Below are 21,534 nucleotides of genomic sequence, written 5' to 3'. Positions count from 1 at the left end.
TCCGTGCAGTACTGGAGGTCAAATTTTGACCAGAAATGGTGGTAGTGAATGCAGCCGTTGTCTGCTATGATAAGTTTAACTCGTGGGAGAGTTAAGCTAAGAGTATTTATTACATTGTGAAAGGTAGTGGTGATTAAACCTAAATTAACTGTTTAGGTTGAAGGGTTGGAATTAGAATGTTTTTCATTATTTGGATGATTATATTCTAGATCATTCTACATTTACAGCATTTATCAGACACCCTTATCCAGAGCGACTTACAATCAGTATTACAGGGACAGTCTCCCTGGAGCAATTTAGGGTTAAGTGTCTTGCTCAGGGACACAATGGTAGTAAGTGGGATTCGAACCCGGGTCTTCTGGTTCATAGGCGAGTGTGTTACCCACTAGGCTACTACCACCCTAGGACATTCTAGGACTCACCCTGGACTTGTGTGAGCCAGTCAGGCTGGTTGTAATGCTCCGATGCGCTCAGCGTTGTGTTCAGGAAGACCAGGAGCAGAACCAACCAGTAAAAAGTTACAGACTTCACAGCAGTCCGACAGTTCCTCCGACAGGCACGGTTCCAGCGCCGGAGAACCCGACTGAACACACACACACACACAAACACACACACACACACACACACACACACACACACACACACAAGCAGTCATAGACCTGTGACCTGACCACACACAGCAAGTAAGAGCAGAGCGGGTAGGATGCTATAAACTTTGTGCATTAATTAATGTGAACCTCAGGACACGGTCACAGACGCATTTCATCACATTACACGTTTCGGCGCAGGCAGCGCAAGCCTCCCTGTGGGGAACCACGGGCGAAACTCACCAGAGTTTGATTTTCATCACACGTGCACTGGCGGGTGGCAGCGGCAGCAGAGGCGAAAAGAAAGAGGGAAGACAAAGCAGACAGCGGCGGCAAGATCAGCCAGACAACGCGACACATTGAAGCAACAGAAACCGGCGGTGCGGGACAGGAGCATGGGGGAGTGCAACATGGGGCAGTGCATTACCAGCAGGCAGCACAGCAGTCTGTGTGCTCGTCTTCTATGTTCTCTGTGTTTTCCGACGCTGTTTCGCTGGCAGGAAGGCTCGCTGAGGACGAGAGGAAGGAAGGGAGGGAACATTTGAGACGTGCGCTGGCACAGTTTTGCGAGAAGCAATCGGTTTGAAACAGGGTCAGGCCATCATCAGTCAGACTGAGAGAGAGGCCCAGATGTGATGTTACAAATTAGACAAAAACCATGACGACCGCAGGGAGGAGGCTATATTTGGCACCATGACTGTTTTTTTATAAAGGGGGGAGGGGGTGGAGTCATTGGCATGCTACCATGCGTTTCGTTGGAGTGGCTGAACCAGCCAAACTTGCCCCTCTTCTTGTCGGAGAGGTCACGCAGGGTCGGGCCTGCAAGGAGGGGAAGCACAGAGGCGGTCAGGGTCCCCAACGAAGTTCACATCACGGAAAACGTGATAATGGGTGGAGCTTGTGCTCACGTCTGTTGCCGTCCTCATCCTCCTCGTCGATGTCCTCGGCCTGCGTGATCCAGTCCATGTAGCCGCACAGGTCCTCCTCCATCTGCTGCTTCTCGCGCAGCTTCTGGAAGTCTCCACGAGCCTTGGCCTTCTCTCGCTCTTTGGAGAATTCTCTGCACAGGCGCCCATCACGCGCCGTTAGCCAGCCAGTCAAGCGCATGTGCTCACGCATCCACACACGCTCGCGCACGCCTCATGTTCTCAAGTGAAACGGTACGCTACTTACCCGCTCAACACACCCAACACGAGGTTGAGCACAAAGAACGATCCGAAGATGACGAGGCTCACAAAGTACACCCACGGCAACTCGAATCCTATGGCATCGTTCATCTGCTCAGAAAGACCAATGCATGTACAGATCTTTCATTTCATTACCCCCCCTCATTGCAAACTAAAGGCCACAGTACTACATCAGATGTGGCTAATGTTACATCAAGCCTGTGAAATAATTACAATATGGCCCATTGAGAGAGCAACACTGTAATCATGAAGGAAGATGATCAATAAATGTGACTAGATTCACGACGATCACCACGTAGGAGCCTTCAGCACAGTTTACCCAGTATAACACATCAGTCCAGCCCTCCATGGTGATGCACTGGAACACGGTTAACATGGCGAAGAAGAAGTTGTCAAAGTTTGTGATTCCTCCGTTGGGGCCCTCCCACCTGCCCCTGCATTCCGACCCATTCACGAGGCACTGGCGGCCATGACCTGCAAACGCGCACGGCAGGGGGTCGTCATCCGCATACATTTCTAGAGACAGTCAGGGAAGGAAGGGGGAACAAAAGAGCATAAATTATTCTCTTATTCACTGGACTTGTTGACTTCTTGTGTACCTTCATGGTGCCATGGAGTATTTGGTAATGTGTCTGTATGTGTCGATTTTGATGAGTATTATAGTATTATCTGACCTCTAAGTTAGAAAGAGCGGAATGTATATATTCGCTGAGCACTTGTTTGTTCTTCAAATAAAACTTATGACAAAAAATCTTCGTCAACAAAACTTTGTGACGTGATGTAGACGAGACGTCAATGCTGGAAATATATAATGTAATATTGTTGATTAATAAAAACAAGACTAAATATGATTTACGTGATAAAAATGATATTAAAATGTCTCTTAATTTTTTATTGACAAAACGAGACGTTATTTCCTCTTGTTTAATTGTGTTATTATATCGCGGTTTCTGGTTCCTGTATCTCCCATCTGGTAGATGACGTCCATTCAGCAATACACAATCACAGCATTAATTAGATTTCAGGATACTTCTGATAGGTGAGCAGATGGCTGGGAGAAAAATTACAATTTTTGGACTCACTTTCTTTACAATGAAGTGGAAAAGAAAATGTAGCTTTTGTTTTTGTATTATATTGACTGGGCTACATAGAATTACATTACTAAAAAAAGAGACTAAAATACAAATTTCTTTGACTAAAATTATACTGAAATACCATCAGTTCTAGTTGACTAAAACTAGGCCAAAATATTTGTGGATAAGTTTGACTAAAATAGGACTTTTAGTTGACTGACGTTTGACTAGACTAAAATGAGTCTGGATGTGACTAAGACTAATAAAGACTATGACAGCTTGACTCAAAGACTAGACAAATTTGACGTTGCAATTTACTTTTTGGTCATCAGTCACACCTTAAAAATATTTGTGTCTCCACCGACCGTCATGGCTTCCAAACATGCAAAGCATTGCAGTTGCTTGGTGATTGGATTTAAAAATGAGAACAAATGTATTTCCACGGACACGATTTCTGGAAAAACACAGACTTCCAGTCTGCATCAAACATTGTGTTTGGTGAATGGTGTTGATGATGTAATTTCCGAAGTCGTCCCGTCTCTCTACTTCTCATTAGCATTTAAAGCTACAGACAATGAAATGGCACACCCAGGGCAAATGTCACTGTGGGACTGGATCAAAGTGGATGTAATTCTGCACCAAGGCTGAATTTCGGAAAGAGACTTCAGATACAGTATTAGGGGACGCTAAGACATATATAAAAGCTAAACATTTTTTTGGGGGGACCTTTAAATACACAGCAGCATAATTAAAAATGGTTTGTCTGCATATGTTCAGGCTGAGCCAGATGAGAAGACCTATATTAAAGGATAAAATTATGTCAGGGGATCTTTAAGAAGGGATATAAGGTCTATGCTGGGTCGAGCAGTGTGTGCCTGACTGCTTAATCTCAATTAAAGAAGTTTGCAGCACTTTTTACTTCTTCAAGTTTCTGACTTAGACTAAATTTGCAGTCTTAATTCTCCACAACAACAGGAAAATGTGGACAGACACCTGATGTGATAAAGAAGCAGGTCTTGTGCATCCTGCCGATGAAGAGCTCCAGGCCAATGATGGCATAGATGATTATGACAAACAAGACCAGCAGCGAGATGTGCAGGAGGGGGACCATGGCCTTCATGATGGAGTTCAGCACAATCTGCAAACCTGGAAATAAACATTGGGAAATGTTAGAAATTCTCCTGTCCCATAGATTTTTTGAGCATGGCTTCCCCATTTTTCTTCATCCCATATAAAAGTGGGCACTTGGGGAAATTGGCATGGCAACACATACAGTACAAAACAGATACTGTACGGGGAAAATTATATTATCCCTCCCCCTTCATTCTGGGACAGCCACACCAACATTTTTATTTAGTGTAACAAGATGCAACCCCCAGGGCCCAGTGATGTGTCAGGCACAAAATATTTCCTAAGGCCTTATTTATGACTCAAACTGAGTCACGTCAAACCCCCCCCCCCCCCCCCCCCCCAAAGTCAACCAATGGTCCATGAGGACACAAGCTGTCATACTTAAAGATACATACCACATGCACACCACCTCGGGCCGATGACCCCAGTTAAGGTCATCCTGTAATATTTGAACAAATCAAACTTCACCCAAGCACCCATTTCACTGTTCTATTACTGCCGACACCACTCTACTTTATGCGCATTACATTCAACAAGTGATGGATTTGAGACCAAGTCTGATATGGGGTGGTGGTTGCCTAGCGGGTAAGGAAGCGGATCCGTAAACAGAAGGTTGCCGTTTCAAATCTCGGTGTCGCCAGGGTGCCACTGAGGTGCCACTGAGCAAAGCACTGTCCCCACACCCTGCTCCCCGGGTGCCTGTCGTGGCTGCCCACTGCTCACTCAGGGTGATGGTTAAAAGCAGAGGACACATTTTGTTGTGTCACTGTGTGCTGTGCTGCAGTGTTTCACAATGACAATCATTTTCACTTTCATATAATTTTGAGTGCATCTTGTTACCATTTCCTGAATTGTGGTATAAACCTGGCTTTCCCTTATTATTATTATTTCCCAATATTATTAGAATGTGGCCACCGTTGGAGGGATGGAACATGATCCAGAAGACCAGGTTCAAATCCCTAATCCCTGTGTTCCTAAGCAAGACACTTAACCCTGAGTTGCTTTGGGGGAGCTGTCCCTGAAACAACAGATTGTAAGTCGCTCTGATAAATGCAAATAATAAAACATCAAACAAACAAACAAACAAACCCATGCCTCCACCCTTCTTACACCTCCACATTCTCCTGGTTTCTCTGGTGGCGTTTCAAGTTATACAAATCACTGAAGGGCAGTGCTAGAGATAACAGTGCAAATATAAGACCAATAATCACAGGACATTGGGGATAAACAAATAACAGTTAATGGACAATGGAGACCAGAAAAATAAATAAAATTATACAAAACAACGTTAAGAGAAAGTGAAGTGATTGTGAAACACTGCAGCACAGCACACGGTGACACAACGAAATGTGTCCTCTGCTTTTAACCATCACCCTGAGTGAGCAGTGGGCAGCCATGACAGGCGCCCAGGGAGCAGTGTGTGGGGACGGTGCTTTGCTCAGTGGCACCTTGGCGGTTCGGGATTCAAACCCTCAACCTTCTGATAACGGCTCCGCTTCCTTACCCGCTAGTCCACCACTGCCCCACATTAGGCACATTAGTTATATGCATACATCACAAGACAGGGGTTCATTAGATGAAGCACACGACAGGGCAGCTTCATAGAGGTGAAAACAACCAGGAAACATAATAACACTAGACAAACAGTCCAAATCCCATATCCAGAGTAGCCCCTTCTGGACCAGATCCTGACAGTGGACTAAATTGTGCTTTTGGTACACAGACTATGCAACTGAACAACGTATAGCATATGAATACACAGTGTATGAAAGTAATAATTGTAATATAAATATGAAGGTACTACCAAGGTGGTAGTAGCCTAGTGGGTAACACACTCGCCGATGAACCAGAAGACCCAGGTTCAAATCCCACTTACTACCATCGTGTCCCTGAGCAAGACACTTAACCCTAAGTTGCTCCAGGGGGGACTGTCCCTGTAACTACTGATTGTAAGTCACTCTGGATAAGGGCGTCTGGTAATTGCTGTAAATGTATACTCTAGTAAATGAATAGCGACAAACAATTGTGTGAAGTCAAATAGGATATTTCAAAACTACCCACAAAATTTCTATAGCTCTCTATAGATGCTGATTATTAACATAGATTAATTAGCTACATGCCACTAATTTAGCTAGCAGCAAACATACCTTTTCAGACCCTCGCTTTAAAGGTTTTTTCAGCTTAAATGGGATAAAGCAATGAACGATTACAAAATTACACAAACACATGCATGTTTGCCCAGAAGCACACAAACACATGTCCAGACAGCAGGCCGCGGGCACTCACTTGGCACTCCTGAGACCAGCCGCAGGGGCCGGAGGACCCTGAAGGCCCGCAGCGCTTTCACGTCCAGGCCTCCTGGTTTGCCTGGCATATGGTGAGCCTCTCCAGGCTTATGGGTCGCTGTCTCCAGAACCACACTGAACAACCTGCGGGGGCATAAACAGAGCAGGTCCTGACGAGGTGCACCTCCAAACAAATGGTCCCAATGATCATCACATATATACCCTTTTTAGAACATTCCTTTAAAAATCCATGATTAATTATTAGGGCTGACAATCAATAAAAATTTTTTTAACTAATGCCATTGTGATTAATCATGATTACTTTTTAAAGCTAAGTCTTGTTATAATGCATATTATGGGAAAGAGGGTGAAATTGGTAGTGACGGGGGAAATGAACAGGCGTTCTACAACAGACAGTAAATAAAAGGGAAATAAAATTTCATGCTATGCAATGAGTCCAGTTGGAAAACAAATTCAGCTCAATCTCGGTGATCAGTTTTGGGTATTTTTTCATGATAGATAAAATGGCAGAAATTAGAATATTTTGTGTGTGTCTTTATATTACTTTACATTACATTATGAAGACACGTGGTTGCCAGATATCCCAAGGGTCCCAGAGGTTCTGTGAATCTCACACATTTTGAATTTGAGCAAATTTTTGAGCTTAAATTTTTTACTTACAAAATCTGACGGAAACGGTGGATTGGGGAAGTGCAATAATGTTCCATTTTTCCTATCTAGTAAAGGGGGGCCTGCAGAAAACGTTTGGGAACCACTTTTTACAAAATGGCTGAAAATGTTAGGTTTAGGTTTCAGTCTGGCAATATTAAGAAAAAAACGTTCAATATGGGAAAGTAGTTTTTTATAATGCACAGCCCTAGTTTATTTAAATTTTGCCCCCCCCCCCCCACAAAAAAAAATGGTACAGTCTCTGCACATCTGTCATCGCAATTCCACATTTGATCAGCTAGAATGGTCACATTGGTGGAGAGTCTTGGAAGAATTCGGATTCGGAGAACTGTTTCTATCTTGGATAAAACATTATATGCTTATCCTTCCTCTGCAGTTCTGACATATTCTCACATTATTATAATCTCTCTCTCCCAATAGGCTAAATAATTTGATTGATATAAAAAATAACAACAATAATAGAATTATTAATGAAGCACCCCACATTGGTGGTGGTGGGGTTTAGTGAAATGTCACTCTTACCTGTCTTAAAAACTTGAGAGCCCCCCCCCGTTAATTATCCTTTACCTGCTAAATGGTGGTAATTTTTTGTTGTGTTTTTTTGTATTTCTTTTAATCCTTTTAAATTTACAATTGGTTTATTTAAATAAAAGTATTTAAATACTCAGTTTTTGTGAGTATATCTAAATTAGCAGTGGAATTTACTGCAATGCAAGGGGGCGTCACCAAAAATCTTGCCTAAAGCTCCAAATTTTTGAATAATATAATAGCCTTGTTTTAATTATGAAATGGGTTTGACTAAAAGAAAAAGCTGCTTTTGTCTGTTCTTCTAGGTGTTTGTACTAAATTGAATTATCCATGACAGTTTTAGTCTAGTTTTAGTCAACGAAAACTGATGACATTTTAGACTAAAATGTTTAGTCATGGATCATTCTGACTAAAGTAATACTAAAACGCTCAGATGTTGCTTGACATAAACAAAAACGTAGACTAAACAAAACTAAAGTGAGTATGGACGTGACTTAGACTAATAATAACCAAAATGACAGCTTGACACAAAGACTAGACTAAAACTAAAATTAAACAGGCAGCCAAAAACAACTATAGCTGTATGATTTCTGGAATCGAACACCTGCAGAGTAAGAAAGCTATGCTGGCATTCGTCTTCCCTGGAACCTTGCCTGTGATATACCAGTTGTATTTTTTACGAGTGCGTTTGTGACCTTAAAGTCTATGTACCTTCATGTGAATCACTGTAATTTGTCTGCAACTCATGTAAATGTATTTTAAGTTTATTGGCAAGTTAAACTGTATTTCTTTTTCATTGTATTCGGCAATCTTGTCTGGGACTTGGGTCTAACCGCATACACCATTCCATTCACCACAACCTGTGAGCCAGCCAAGGGCTCTTTGTAGTTTTCTACAGGATGCATTGTATATTTTATTGCCCTTCTGTGTAAGCACATAAGTGTGTGGGTGTGTTTACATATGTATATATGCATAATCTATATGCGTGTAAAATCATATACACATGATGTATCTTTTTTTTGTGTGTGTTTATCTTTGTCTCTTATCTGTCCCTTCTTTAATTTAATTCAGGCAATAATAATGAATCAGGTTTCAGGTTCAGAGGCACAGGTACGGATGCGGTGAGAGCAGAGTTCGTGGAGAGAATAGCAGGACAGCGCTGGCTTTTGGAGGGCTCTGGGTATGTAGCAGCTGTAGGAGAGCGGGGCAGGGGCATCCAAGAGAAGGAAACAGTTTGTGAGCTCTGTTGGACGCAGGAGAGGTGCGTAAAGAAGCAGCGCTGGGCACTTCGTTTACCGTGGAGCAGGCATAGGAGAAAATGGCAGGCTGGAGAATTGTCGGGTCAAAAACGGTCTGTACCAGAAGACATTTACTACAATCATTAGTGACAGGGACATTACCCCTGGGACTGCTCAGGGACACAAGGGTAGTACGTGGGATTTGAACCTAGGTTTTCTGGTTCATAGGCGAGTGTGTTACCCACTAGGCTACTACCACCCCTACAGTCATAAAGACAGTCATGAAATAAATGCTTTCAACAAAGAGACAAGGCTACAATGAGTTCACAGCGTCCAAGACGGCCACCGTGTTTTAATGTCTTGGTTTGACCTGGGTCCCGTCTCTTTCCGGATTTGTTGCGTGGGGTGTGCATGTGCGCCTCCTGTGGGCCTGCAGCTGGGGTGGCATCGGTGACATAATGTGATGCATGTTTATCTCAGAAATCCCTAATACAAATATTGTTATACAATTAGGGTCATTTATTTTAACATGTTAGATATTCATTATCTAATTGGGATTATTAATGCATTGACCTTGACAACCGTAATAATAACTGATTATTCAGTTTCTGGTCTGAAGTGAAGATACCTACAACAGGGTCAAACACATCCAATCAAAGCCTGCAGTGTGTCAGGGCGACCCACAGCTGGAGTGGGGTATTAATGAAGTCGCTTTGTACCGTCCGCACACTGTGTTGGATTATAAAGCCTCTTGCTAATACATACACTGCACAGATTCCACACTTATCAGCCTCCACAGAGCTGCGGTATAAGCCAGAGAGAGCCTTGTGCGTAAAATTGTGAGAAGGGAGCCAAGTCTCTCTAGGTCAGATTAAGGGACAAACAGGGACAGAGCATGCAGAGAGAGAGAGAGAGAGATCAGTCCAGATAATCCAGGAGAAAGCGTGCAAGGGGGAGAGATTGAGGATGGGAGGAGAGCATGATGAGGAGGGATGAGCTGCGATGGAGGGATGACGGAGCGAATCCAGTTTGACAGGAATGAGGACCGGGGATTACTCAATTATCAGATAAGGAAAGGAAAGGAAAGGCGAGAGAACGCACCCCACAATGACGATGACAAAATCCAGCAGGTTCCAGCCATTGCGGATGTAGGAGCTGGGGTGCATGACAAGTCCGTATGCCAGAATCTTCAGGAAGGTCTCGATGGTGAAAATAATAAGAAAAACATATTCCACTTGTTCCTGTGAATATAAACAGGAAGATTTTTACTATACATCAGGCACACAATGTAGCGGCTTGTGTAACCAGCCTCTATATTTTCCAAATTTCAATACGTTTTGTGTAAAATTCCACATTCTAAAAATGTGTGATGTGTTTCATAATTATTTCAGTATGATTAACAATGCATATCACTTATGCAACAATATTAAATTCATATATCCATGTCAGTTTAAACAGTTACTGCCATTTGTGCAATTTTGAAAAATACCATCATTATTAACATTATTAAATTGGTTATTAAGATTACTACTAATAATCTGTATTGATTAATTGGTATATCAGGAATACACTCATGGTGGAAACTTTTTCAGACCATTGTGATGTGTAAGGTGGGCATTCCAAACAAGTTATCATTCCTTATAACATGGTGAATCGAAAGATTATTGCCTTATGAATTCTCCCTTACGTCCATTAATAACAAGATACTAGAGGATCTTACTGTAAGGTACGGACCGACACGAACACTGAAAATCCATCATTGCGTAACTAACAGCTCTAATTTACACACCCAGGCATGTAAACACGCTCCATCGCTGTGCACGACACACCGTTTACTGTAGATGCTGCAGTCTTGAGCCAACTCTGATTCTAAAATGGGTAAGGGGAATTTGTGAGCATTTCAAAGGATTACCAATCTGTCATCATCCCTCAGTCCATAGCCCTGTCTGGCCAGATTGGCACACAAGAAAGTCAAACACACACACACACACACACACACTGAGGTAAACAGCACAATGTGACCACTGGCCTGAAGAGACCATCTGCATTTCACGAAGACAGAATTGTGGTGATGGGGGTGGAGGCACACAAAGCATGTGGCTGGAGAAAAACCCAGAATATCCACCCACAGCAGATCAGTGTAACATGCAAATGTATTTTTCCCAACAGTAATGTAAAAGAATTGGAAAACTGTAAAACACAAAAATATTAATGATTAAGAAGTGAAAGTGACAATAAACGTAGAAATGTGCTGGAATTACTGTAAACTAATGAAGGATCTCCAAGAAGCAGAGGTCTACAGAGGTCCAACAAATACAATGGAATCTGCGGTGAAACCCCGGCACACTAGGTCACCCTGGCCCGTTTACTAGTAACCACGCCCCACCTGTCCACTTTCACGCCACACATGCGCCACTAGGCAGCGCCTGTCATTCACAGCAGCATTTACCAGATGCCCTTATCCAGAGCGACTTACAATCAGTAGTTACAGGGACACTCCCCCCCCTGGAGACACTCAGGGTTAAGTGTCTTGCTCAGGGACACGATGGTAGTAAGTGGGGTTTGAACCTGGGTCTTCTGGTTCATAGGCGAGTGTGTTACCCACTAGGCTACTGTTACGTCCTGGTATTTTGGGGGCGTTTCTGTTCTGTGTTTGTGTTGTGTTTGCAGGTGCCTGGTGATTACAAATTGAGCCCGTAATTCGTTTCGTATGTATTTCTTCTTTATTTATATGTTTATTTGTTAATAAAATACTTAAAATTCTCTGTTTCGTCTTAGTAGGTTTATGTTTTTGTCCTTTCTTTTGTTCTGGGCCGGAGCCCCTATGCCGGCTCGTAACACTACTACCACCCTTAAAGGGCCCTTCGCCTCTGTGCTTGTTGTGTTTAAAAATTCGCGTTTGGCCGCTGCAGCCCACTACACGTGTTTCCGGTTGAGGCGGGACTTTCGCACACACCGACGCAACCTTAACACGCAGTCAACTATGCCGAGGATGCTCGCTGGAACACCGATGTCCAGAAAAACAAGAGTCCGACACAAGTTTAGGGCTGAACGATACACAAAATTTTTTTTTTTATGAATCGGAAGAACAACTTACTTTTGTGAGAACATATGCAACACATGTAAATTTGTGACAACCACTTAGAGTCAAAAACATTATTGGGAGCCAACATTACGGCTCCAGTTCATTATGCAAGTGGGCACTTTTTTTTTGTACTCCAGGTCAAAGGTACTTCCCAACGTTTATTTGATACGTTTTTCTATGTTGAGGTCAAATGTAAAGCACTTTAATTTTACAAATGGAAGAATGTGTAATATTGTAAAATAGTTATTTGCATTAAATGTGCACTGATCAGTCTCAAAATGAAAAACATTTTACAAAAAAGCGCTGATCAGTCTCAAAATGAAAAACATTTGACATTCAAGGCATTTATCAGATGCCCTTAGCCTTACAATCAGTAGTTGCAGGGACAGTCCCCCTGGAGACACTCGGTGGTAATTGCCTGGCTCAGGGATGGTTGTAGGTGGAGTTATGAACCTGGGTCTTCTGGTTGATGGGCACAGATGCGGATTTGGGGGTTTTATTCACTTCCGGTATTTCAACCTTCAACCTGACCGGTTGAATGACTCTTTATGTTCAGACGTGGAACGATATAGAGGTCACACTTTCCTTACTGTTCTGTTCAAGAGTGGAAGTAAAACATAAATCATGACAAGCCGCCCAGTCCCAGTGTGGCGTATAACTGAACTACAGTAAATTACACGAAAGCAGGCTGATAGCTCCGCCCCACATAACACCTTGTTTTAAAGGTGTATTTCACATCTGTTACAAACCGCAGCAAAATGACCCCAAAGAGAACAGAGCTTCCATGACACTTCAGATAAACACACCAAAATAACATGTGCAATGTTCTTTTTATACATGTAACATGTACCAAAAACTGGCACAAAAAAAAAAATAAAACAAGGTACCATCATACCCCTAATGAACAATCTGGTCATCCACATGATCTAAAATAGAATATTTACATTTACATTTAGAGCATTTATCAGACGCCCTTATCCAGAGCGACTTACAGTCAGTAGTGACAGGGACAGTCCCCTTGGAGCAATTTAGGGTTAAGTGTCTTGCTCAAGGACACAATGGTAGTAAGTGGCATTTGAACCTGGGTCTTCTGGTTCATAGGCAAGTGTGTTACCCACTAGGCCACTACCACCCTGAATATTCATGGTCCATGATCCAGTTGCGATGTTCTCACGGCGGGTACTTGGTGGACAGACGTCAGCTTGTTCACTCTCACTGCTCAAGGTGAGGGTTCTGAGGTTGGGATCAGGCCAGATGGGCTAGCGTCTCCCTTACATGCATCATGGGTCCATTAACCCCATCACTGGCTCGACAGTTGTGCCTCCTCGGACCACTTTTGGTAGGCATCAGCTACGGCATGCTGGGAACATATCTCAGGACCTTCTGTTTTATGACCCTGTCACCTAGTATCACAATCACGTCCAATTACATTCACTATTCATAACCACCAAACCCAGAGAGTGGTGGGCTGGAGCCCATCCCGGGATGAGGCATGGTGTGTGGACTTACCCAGGGTGGGGTACCAGACACACACACACACACACACACACCATTCACTCACAACAATTAAGAGTCAACTCTAAATTTAGAGTCTAGTGTGCATTGCTATATTAAATTCTTCTGTTCGATCAAATTTTAAATAAATAACTAAAATGGAAATGATCTCATATCAGTGTGTGAATCAGGAACGTATGCACCCCAACATCATAATAACCTACAATGCAGTCTGTGATGAGGGGAGACGAGACGAGACGGACTGATAGACGCCTCCATCGCAGGCAAATGCTCCACGTACAGAGGGGCAGGGAAAAGAGAGATGTGAGTCGGACGGATAGAGAGAAAGACAGGGAAGGGGGAGGGATGGAAAAGCTGCTTAACCGGACCCAGAGCATTTAAAACGGTCAAACAGGCCAAGCCGTGCAATCGCTCTCCGTTGCCTCTCCCTTTCTCTATTTTTAACACCTCTTGTTCGATCCGTCCCACACCGTGCCACCCCCCCCCCTCTGCCCGCAGCGACCGTGGCGATCAGCGTGCTCCGCACGGCCGTTTAACCTGCTGACCAGATCTCGGGAGGAGATCGGGCCCGGCGTGGCGGCACTGATGGCAGCGCACGTTTCTGGTTATTTCTGGCTGCGATGCTCAGATATATTAACCGTACATCAGCATCGGCCGACTTCTGCTTTGTTGACTCGCGTCAGCCTATAGGCAAATAAGAGGGCATTCACAGATGGCGGCAGCTGATGTTCATCTTTCGGTTTCGCAGGCTGAATCTTGTTAATAGACTTAATCAGTTGGTCTTTTTTGGGATAAACGTCCATCCAAAGCAGAATTGTGAAAACGATCGCTCAAACAAAAACCATTTGATTACTGAAACAAAGAATCAACGATCCTAATAATTCAGAATCACTTATTTGCATGATTGCTCTGTTTTAAGCAACCTGGGGTGGTTTTTGGAGGGGTACGTACACCGAAACATTATTTTAAAATCTTGTAATTAGATTTCTTGTTGATGTAAAAGTCTAGCAACAAGTCTAGCAATAAAATGTGATATTGGTTATTAGATTGGGCGTCAGAAACATTAACACTTGCAGATGAAATAATATATGTATAAGCAAAGTAGACATTCATTCTTAAAATGCAGTTTATACTTTTGCTATTCAGTATATTCACTATACTAATCAGTAATGCATCTGATGGCAATGCAACTGATGGCGCCATAAATAAAATTTGGACTATCGGTTAATAACTAATTTGGTGGTGGATTATACCGCCTCAAACAGAAAAATAAAACAAATTCTGTTGGTTCCTGAGGCTTCACATGAGGAACAGTGCTGGTTAAAATAGCACGATCAGACCAATCACCGCTTCCTCCAAATAATTAGCCCTGACCACCGCCACAAGGGGTTACCCTGGGGCCAAACAGACATTTAACTTGATGCACTGTGGCTAATCCCGGGATGATCTTTGACCCGGCCAGAGGATTCAGCCCCACCACCCAGAGTGGACCCAAAACCAGGAATCAGGATCAGGGCCTTTCTATCCTCTGCAATTCCTGACTTTCACAGTGTCCAGTGACTGAAGGTTAGCCCCTGGCACAGTAAAACACTGAATCCGGGGAACAGAACAAAGTATTGTTTCGCAAATACGAGCACATCATAATTACATTTTACATTTACGGCATTTATCAGGGCACGTACAATCAGTAGTGACAGGGACAGGTCACAATGGTAGTACTACCACCTAGTAGTAAATCCTAAACACTTGTCTTCTTGTGTAATTGACAGTTTAAAAGAGCTATTTTCAAACTCCAAGTTCAATATTCAAATTCCAATGCGCTGTGGCCGTAAACTATTATTTAGTCAACCTCAAATCCGGCTGTTTTATTACAATATATTTACATCATTTGAAATTCGGACTCTTTTAGGACATACAACACTGCTGAACACATGAGGCAGTGGGGAATTCGCTGCTCGACCCTTCTGCTCTGCTCAAACGTGCCATTTAATTCCCAGAGAGTCACGTGACGGGACTTAGGCAGCCCTACTGTATACAGCCAGTGGTTTAAGCTCCTCCCCCTCGCGTGTGTGCAAGCGGGAGTAAAATATTACAGCGAGCGTATGACTGGGTATTTTAAAGAGAATCCTTGGGCATAATTTATACCTTCCACACTGAAGGGAGCACGACAGTATAGACCGTTTATGACAGGTGGGTTTTGGAGGCTGTTTGGAAAAAAAGGTGCCCAATTAGGAAGAAAGATGATTTGCTATGAAAATTATATTTAATTTAATTTAATTCTTGAATTTTGTTATATTGTCTGTTATCAAATATCATGGTCATATAAAATCCCTAAAAGTAAATAAACAAATACAATTTAACAGATAAAATTATTATTTATTTATTTCTGATAGTAAAACTAATTTGAAAAATCCTCTTTGAGGCAAAAGAACAGCTTTCATGCTGCATCAGTGGTGGTCTGTTTGTGGGAGAAGTAAATTAGCAGTGCAGCTACTACTGAACAAAGTGCCACGCCCGACGATCCCGGTAATCACCGTCGGAATGGAAGCAGCCAGACGGAGACCCCAACCAGTGCACTGTGGCAGTCAGTCCCAGGACGAGGTCACAGTCAATGAAAAATTTCAGTCTCTGAGTACATAAATCATATCAAAATCAAATGCAATGCATTGGTGGTTCGGTGGCAGAATTCTCGCCCGGGTTCCATTCTCAGCCAACGCAAGCAAAACATTTTTGGGGCAGTGGTGGCCTAGCGGGTAAGGGAAGAGGCTTCGTAATTAGAAGGTTGCCGGTACAAAGGTGCCACTGAGTAAAGCACCGTCCCCACACACTGCTCCCCGGGCGCCTGGCATGGCTGCCCACTGCTCACCATGGGTGACGGTTAAAAGCAGAGGACACATTTCCTTGTGTCCACCGTGTGCTGTGCTGTGTATCACAATGACATATATAATGAAAAACACAGATTTATTGAATATCTAAGCAAAAAGACTAAATGCTGGTGTGTCCATGTGCTGTGACTTTAAAAAAAACCTAAACGCGGTTATTGTGGTTGTACAGAAAGGAACATTAGAAGCCTGACGGCCGCGGCTTTTTTGTTCCGCCGACAGGCTCTGTGGCACCTGAGACCCCCTCGCCGGTCGCTCGGCTAGCGCTGCGGCACGTTCGCGGTTACGAAACAACTCAGCCACGCCGGGGCAGGGAGCTCCCTCTCCAGCGAGGCACGGATGCGGCCGCAGCTGGTAAAAAAAGACAGCGGATGGAGGGAAGCGAAAGTTCAGTCAGCACCACAGACAGGTCCGGGTCGTGTCCATATGGAATTGTTGTGCTGCAACGTGCATCGATGCGTCGCGATGCCGACATCACTACGTCACAAAACAACTGCACCCGTTACAGGATGATTATTGTCCTGATTATTATTTTTTTTTATTTTACAGCAATTTCTTCTCTGTGCCGTCCTGTCCCGGGGCAGCTGTGGCCTAGCGGTTAAGGAAGCGGCCCCGTAATCAGAAGGTTGCCGGTTCGAATCCCGATCCGCCAAGGTGCCACTGAGGGACCACTGAGCAAAGCATCGTCCCCACACACTGCTCCCCGGGCGCCTGTCATGGCCGCCCACTGCTCACTCAGGGTGATGGTTAAAAGCAGATAATAATAATATAAATGCCTAAAACTTTGAAAGGCTTCAACAGTCAAAACAGGACGAAATCTGATGCCAACACGGTCTTTCTCTCCCTTCTTGTAAACCAGCAGGTTCAACAGGTGAAATTTCAGAGGCCTTCCAAATGCATTATGGGATTGCAACCTTCAAATACAACTACAACAATGTGTTTTATCATCACACACGAAAACATCTACTCACCAGGTCGTGGTTGGTGGCGTTTGAATCGTCTTCAGGAAAGGGCTTGGAAACACCCAGTGCCACACAGTTTGCAAAAATGGCCAAAAGAATAAATATATCAAACGGCCTGAATGAGGAGGGTCAAGGAGTGACACGCATTACCTGAGTGACAAGTCACAACACTAAGATACGATTACTTAGAGTGAATGACAAAATTACATTATATATATTTACAGTACAGGCAATATATATATACAAAAGTTTGGACACACCTTCTCATTCAATGTGTTTTCTTTATTTTCATGACCATTTACGTTGGTAGATTCTCACTGAAGGCATCAAAACTATGAATGAACACATGTGGAGTTATGTACTTAACAAAAAGTGGAGACCTGACCTCCACAGTCACCGGACCTGAACCCAATCGAGATGACAACAAGTGCTAAACACCTCTGGGAACTCCTTCAAGACTGTTGGAAAACCATTTCAGGTGACGACCTCTTGAAGCTCATTGAGAGAATGCTTTGATGCCTTCAGTGAGAATCTACCATGTAAATGGTCATGAAAATAAAGAAAACACGTTGAATGAGAAGGTGTGTCCAAACTTTTGGCCTGTACTGTATATCCTCTCACTATCAATAATATTTCATCATTATTTTTTTTTAAATAATTGAGATATCCGTGCTGTATTTTTATTCAATTTCAATATTTTGAGCAGCCGAACTGTCCCTGTAACTACTGATTGTAACACTAGTCAACAGAATTGCCACCAGGTGAGGTATTAATATGGGAACGTGCTGGGTGTCTCTCGCTGGAGAAAGGATACTTCCACTCCACGATGGAGAGGGCGGCCCTGCGGATGGGGTTGTTGAGCTTGAGGCAGTAAAGCGCCCGCGGCGCCCGCTGCACCTGGTTGCTGCCCTGCACCTGCTTCTTGGCGTGCTGGCTCTTCTTCCTCTGCGTGCCCGTGGAGCTGGTGGTGGAGTTGAGGGTGTCGGTGCGGGCCATCCTCCTCCTGCCGCGCACCTCGTCGTCCCCGCCCTGCCACTCGTCCTCGCCCTCCTCCGCCTCTCCCCCTCCCTCCTCCTCCTCCTCCTCTTCCTCCCCTCCTCCGCCCTCTTCAGCCTCGTTGGAGTACCCATCGCGACCGTTGCCTAATCAGGGGAAACATGGCGAGAGTTTGTGAATAAAACCATTACATACATTTTATTATAGGCAGTTATGGCCACCGCATACACGGCAATGTAGAAGAGTAAAGCGGCGCCGCCCGAGACGGGTCGAAGGTGCGAGGACCCGGGCCGTTTTGGTACAGTAGGTGAAAAGGGCCATATTGTGGAGGACAGCTGTGACCTACTTCTCCCTGCCAGCGGTGAGATTCTAGGCCAGGGCTTTATGTGCTAGTACCTGTGGACCCACGCCGAGCGTGGCAGGCTGGCGGAGCGAGGTGGGTGGACGTGCGTATGGGTCGAGGCGCCAAACGCTTATTTTAGCCGTTTAATTATCGAATCGGCTCAGCCGCACTGGGGAAACTCTACCAGGCGCAGATAACGCTGTTCCGTGAAGAAGCCTTCTACTTCCAGAGGCATTAAACCGAGCAGCAGGAGGAAGTTCGGAGGGTTTCTTATCGGGTCGTTTTAAATGGAAATTAACGACTAATCTTGCGTGTTAAGAAAGATATTTGCAGAGGGGAAGATGATTGGATGGGCGATATAATCCACCGGGTTGAATGAAAAGACCGCTTGAAGAGAATCCTGAACGTCGCCCAGTCTGGCCTGACGTCATGGCACGTTATTACAAAACTTATTAAGGCTTATTAAGGTGTGTTGTCATGTTATAACTGGTCCTAGGCAAAACAACGCAATGACCTCGCACATTCTACGAATCTCCCACATTTTGGTAAAAATGTCCTTTTTTAAAAATTATTTGAAAATAAATGTGTTAATTTCAACTTGTTCTCAGAAGTGAAACACAGATATTAAAAGCACGAGGATTTGTGGTCTCATCATACGAAACAGTTGCCGTGGTGACCCACTGTGGTTATTAAAATTATTATTAATGCCTGATGTATCGCCGCGCAACGTCACAGCCACCAGGACCAAGTTTTACTTGTGCCAACTTGTGAAGAAAACGATGTCATTTCTATTCCATTTAATAACGTAATAATAACGAGCAGGGCCGCTTTAATTAGTGCCGAGTCCGAATGGAGAGTTTAAAATTGAGCTTTTATAACAAGCGTCTTACTTTTTCGACTCTCCTCATACATGTTGTCGCCTTCACCTCATCGTCGCGCTGCACATCCCCGCGTTTAATCCCCCCGGGTCGCTTTCTAATTGTCTTTCATCGGAACCCAAAAAAAAAAAAAAACCCCAAAGAATAAAAAACAAAAACAAAAAAAAACGGCGATGAATTAAAAAATAAATAAATAAATAAAAAGTTCCATTCGCTCGGCGGTAAAGTCGCGCCGCGTCGCTCCGCTCCCCGTCGCTCCCGCATTTAAACCCGTCGGTCCGGGATTAAAGGGGCAAAAAAACCCGAGTCGTTTAAAGGCGAGGGCGGCCGCAGGAAAAATTTATTAAAGGGGAGGGACGGGCACGACGTCGGCGGAGACGCGGGCCGCGGATTGGCTGCGGGGCGCACGGCGACATCTGGCCCCGGGCTTCACGTTTTTACAAATGGCGCGCAGCGGCGGGAGCGGGGGACAGGGGGACAGACGTGCATCCTCTCCTGGATGCACGGATGCAAAAAAAAAATACTACTACTAATAATAAAAAAAATGAAATGTATATATTTTGCAATATTTGGAAATGGTCATATTAAAGTGCACGAGTGCTGTCCCCCTGCCATGCAAGGGACGGGGAGTAAGACTGCATATTAAATCGGTGTAATCCCCGCAGGATTTTCTGCTCTGGCCGCTTTCAAGTCGATGCGGTCTAAATGTGTTTCTGCTTTTTTTTTTATTTCCCCCTTTCTCTAATGTAAATTCAAAACACGACGTGGCGATTAATATTCACCTCCAGTATCGTTTATGTGAAAATTCAATACGAGCTCATCAGATGAACTTGTAGCCCGTAAGCCACTTGATCGTAATGGCATTTGGAGACAAAATTGATTGCAGCGAGTCCACTTGCGAGCTATTACCACGATTTAAATGTATTTTTAAAAAGAGTCTGTCGCCCCCTGCTGGTAATTGCTGGTGGCGCGGCGATCATATGAGATTACCTCATGTTTACTGCCGTCTTTGTTTCGCTGCATCGATTTTCGGCGCACACATGATCATTAAAGTCCCCCTTTCTTACACTTATCTTCACAGCAATTCCGTGCATTTTAATACAGTTAATTAATCCAGTTGTCTGCAATGTCGAGTCTTTCTGTTTTTGTCCATCGATCTTCACATTAAGCACTGGTGGGACATCCCTGCCTGGTTGACCATGCTACTGTTGTGTTCTGATGCACATGTGGACATGTGGACATTCTGTAATGTCTTGTCCGTGTCAGCTTGTTAATATTTTTTAAACCCCCCCCATCATCTCATCTTCGATTTCTCCACCGGCTGCATTGTGGGAACCACACAGAGGAGGAGGCACAGTTGCTGCAAAGGTAAAGACGGATTATTACTCTGGCGCTGGTATTAAATTGCTGTCTGATTGTCTGTTTTTAATCTCTGCATGTTTTAGATGTGCACTTTTAATCTCTTATGTCCCCTTTAGTCGTTTGCACAATTGGGAACTTGCAGTTACATCATTTGGGAGCCATTAAACAAAAGTCTAATTTGTACCTCAGTCACTCGTTGTAATGTGTGCATTATTATTTTTATTTCTGTTATGCATTTTTTTTAGCTGGGAGCATGGCAGTTGAAGATGCGGCTTCACACCTCCAAGGTTGTGAATCCTGAGCGGAGTTTGCATGCTCTCCCAGTGTCGTGCGGGTTCCCTCCGGGTTCTCCGGTTTCCTCCTGCCTTCTAAAGGCGTGTACACTAGTTGATTATGTGAGTGTGTGGGTGAAAGGTGTGTGTCTGGCCTGCAGTATGCTGGTGCCTCGACCCTGGGTGAGATCCCGTCCTGCACCCAGTGTCCCATGTCCCTGAGTAACAGGACTAAGTGGTTATTTAAGGATATTGTGTGTGCATATGTGTGTGTGAGTGAGACTTATTGAATTATGTGTGTTTAACTAAACACTGGGGACGCATCCAAGCCCGAGTAAATGGGGAGGGTTGTGTCAGGAAGCGCATCCTTTGCCAAATCCATTGTGTGGACAACCATCCGCTCTTGAACCTCCAATTAAGGTTTAAGTGACCAAATACAGAGTCAATTTTAATGGTAAATTTTAAACGGGGCAGTGGTGGCCTAGTGGTTAAGGAAGCGGCCCCGTAATCAGAAGGTTGC

At 44.1% G+C, this 21,534-nt stretch overlaps 1 protein-coding gene across 2 annotated transcripts in view; it reads right to left on the bottom strand.

Moving 5' to 3' along the window:
- Positions 1-18,218, bottom strand: part of cacna1fb (calcium channel, voltage-dependent, L type, alpha 1F subunit) — a 35,429-nt gene extending 17,211 nt beyond the window's left edge. For both annotated transcript variants that reach the window (XM_028994003.1, XM_028994004.1), the window contains exons 1-12: positions 17,978-18,218; positions 17,173-17,278; positions 9,821-9,960; positions 6,265-6,407; positions 3,841-3,993; positions 2,094-2,290; positions 1,761-1,864; positions 1,496-1,647; positions 1,332-1,406; positions 1,015-1,096; positions 831-857; positions 423-583 (exon numbers count right to left, since the gene is read on the bottom strand). In XM_028994003.1, coding sequence (XP_028849836.1) covers positions 423-583; positions 831-857; positions 1,015-1,096; positions 1,332-1,406; positions 1,496-1,647; positions 1,761-1,864; positions 2,094-2,290; positions 3,841-3,993; positions 6,265-6,407; positions 9,821-9,960; positions 17,173-17,278; positions 17,978-18,159 — 1,522 coding nt within the window. In that variant the 5' untranslated portion in view covers positions 18,160-18,218. The remainder of the gene's footprint in view (positions 1-422; positions 584-830; positions 858-1,014; positions 1,097-1,331; positions 1,407-1,495; positions 1,648-1,760; positions 1,865-2,093; positions 2,291-3,840; positions 3,994-6,264; positions 6,408-9,820; positions 9,961-17,172; positions 17,279-17,977) is intronic.
- Positions 18,219-21,534: the final 3,316 nt, after the last annotated feature.

Source organism: Denticeps clupeoides, chromosome 10 (genome assembly GCF_900700375.1).
Source record: "Denticeps clupeoides chromosome 10, fDenClu1.1, whole genome shotgun sequence".
NCBI lineage: Eukaryota > Metazoa > Chordata > Actinopteri > Clupeiformes > Denticipitidae > Denticeps > Denticeps clupeoides.
The sequence above is the reverse complement of the archived record's forward strand: the minus strand, read 5'-3'. Positions and strand labels throughout refer to the sequence as shown.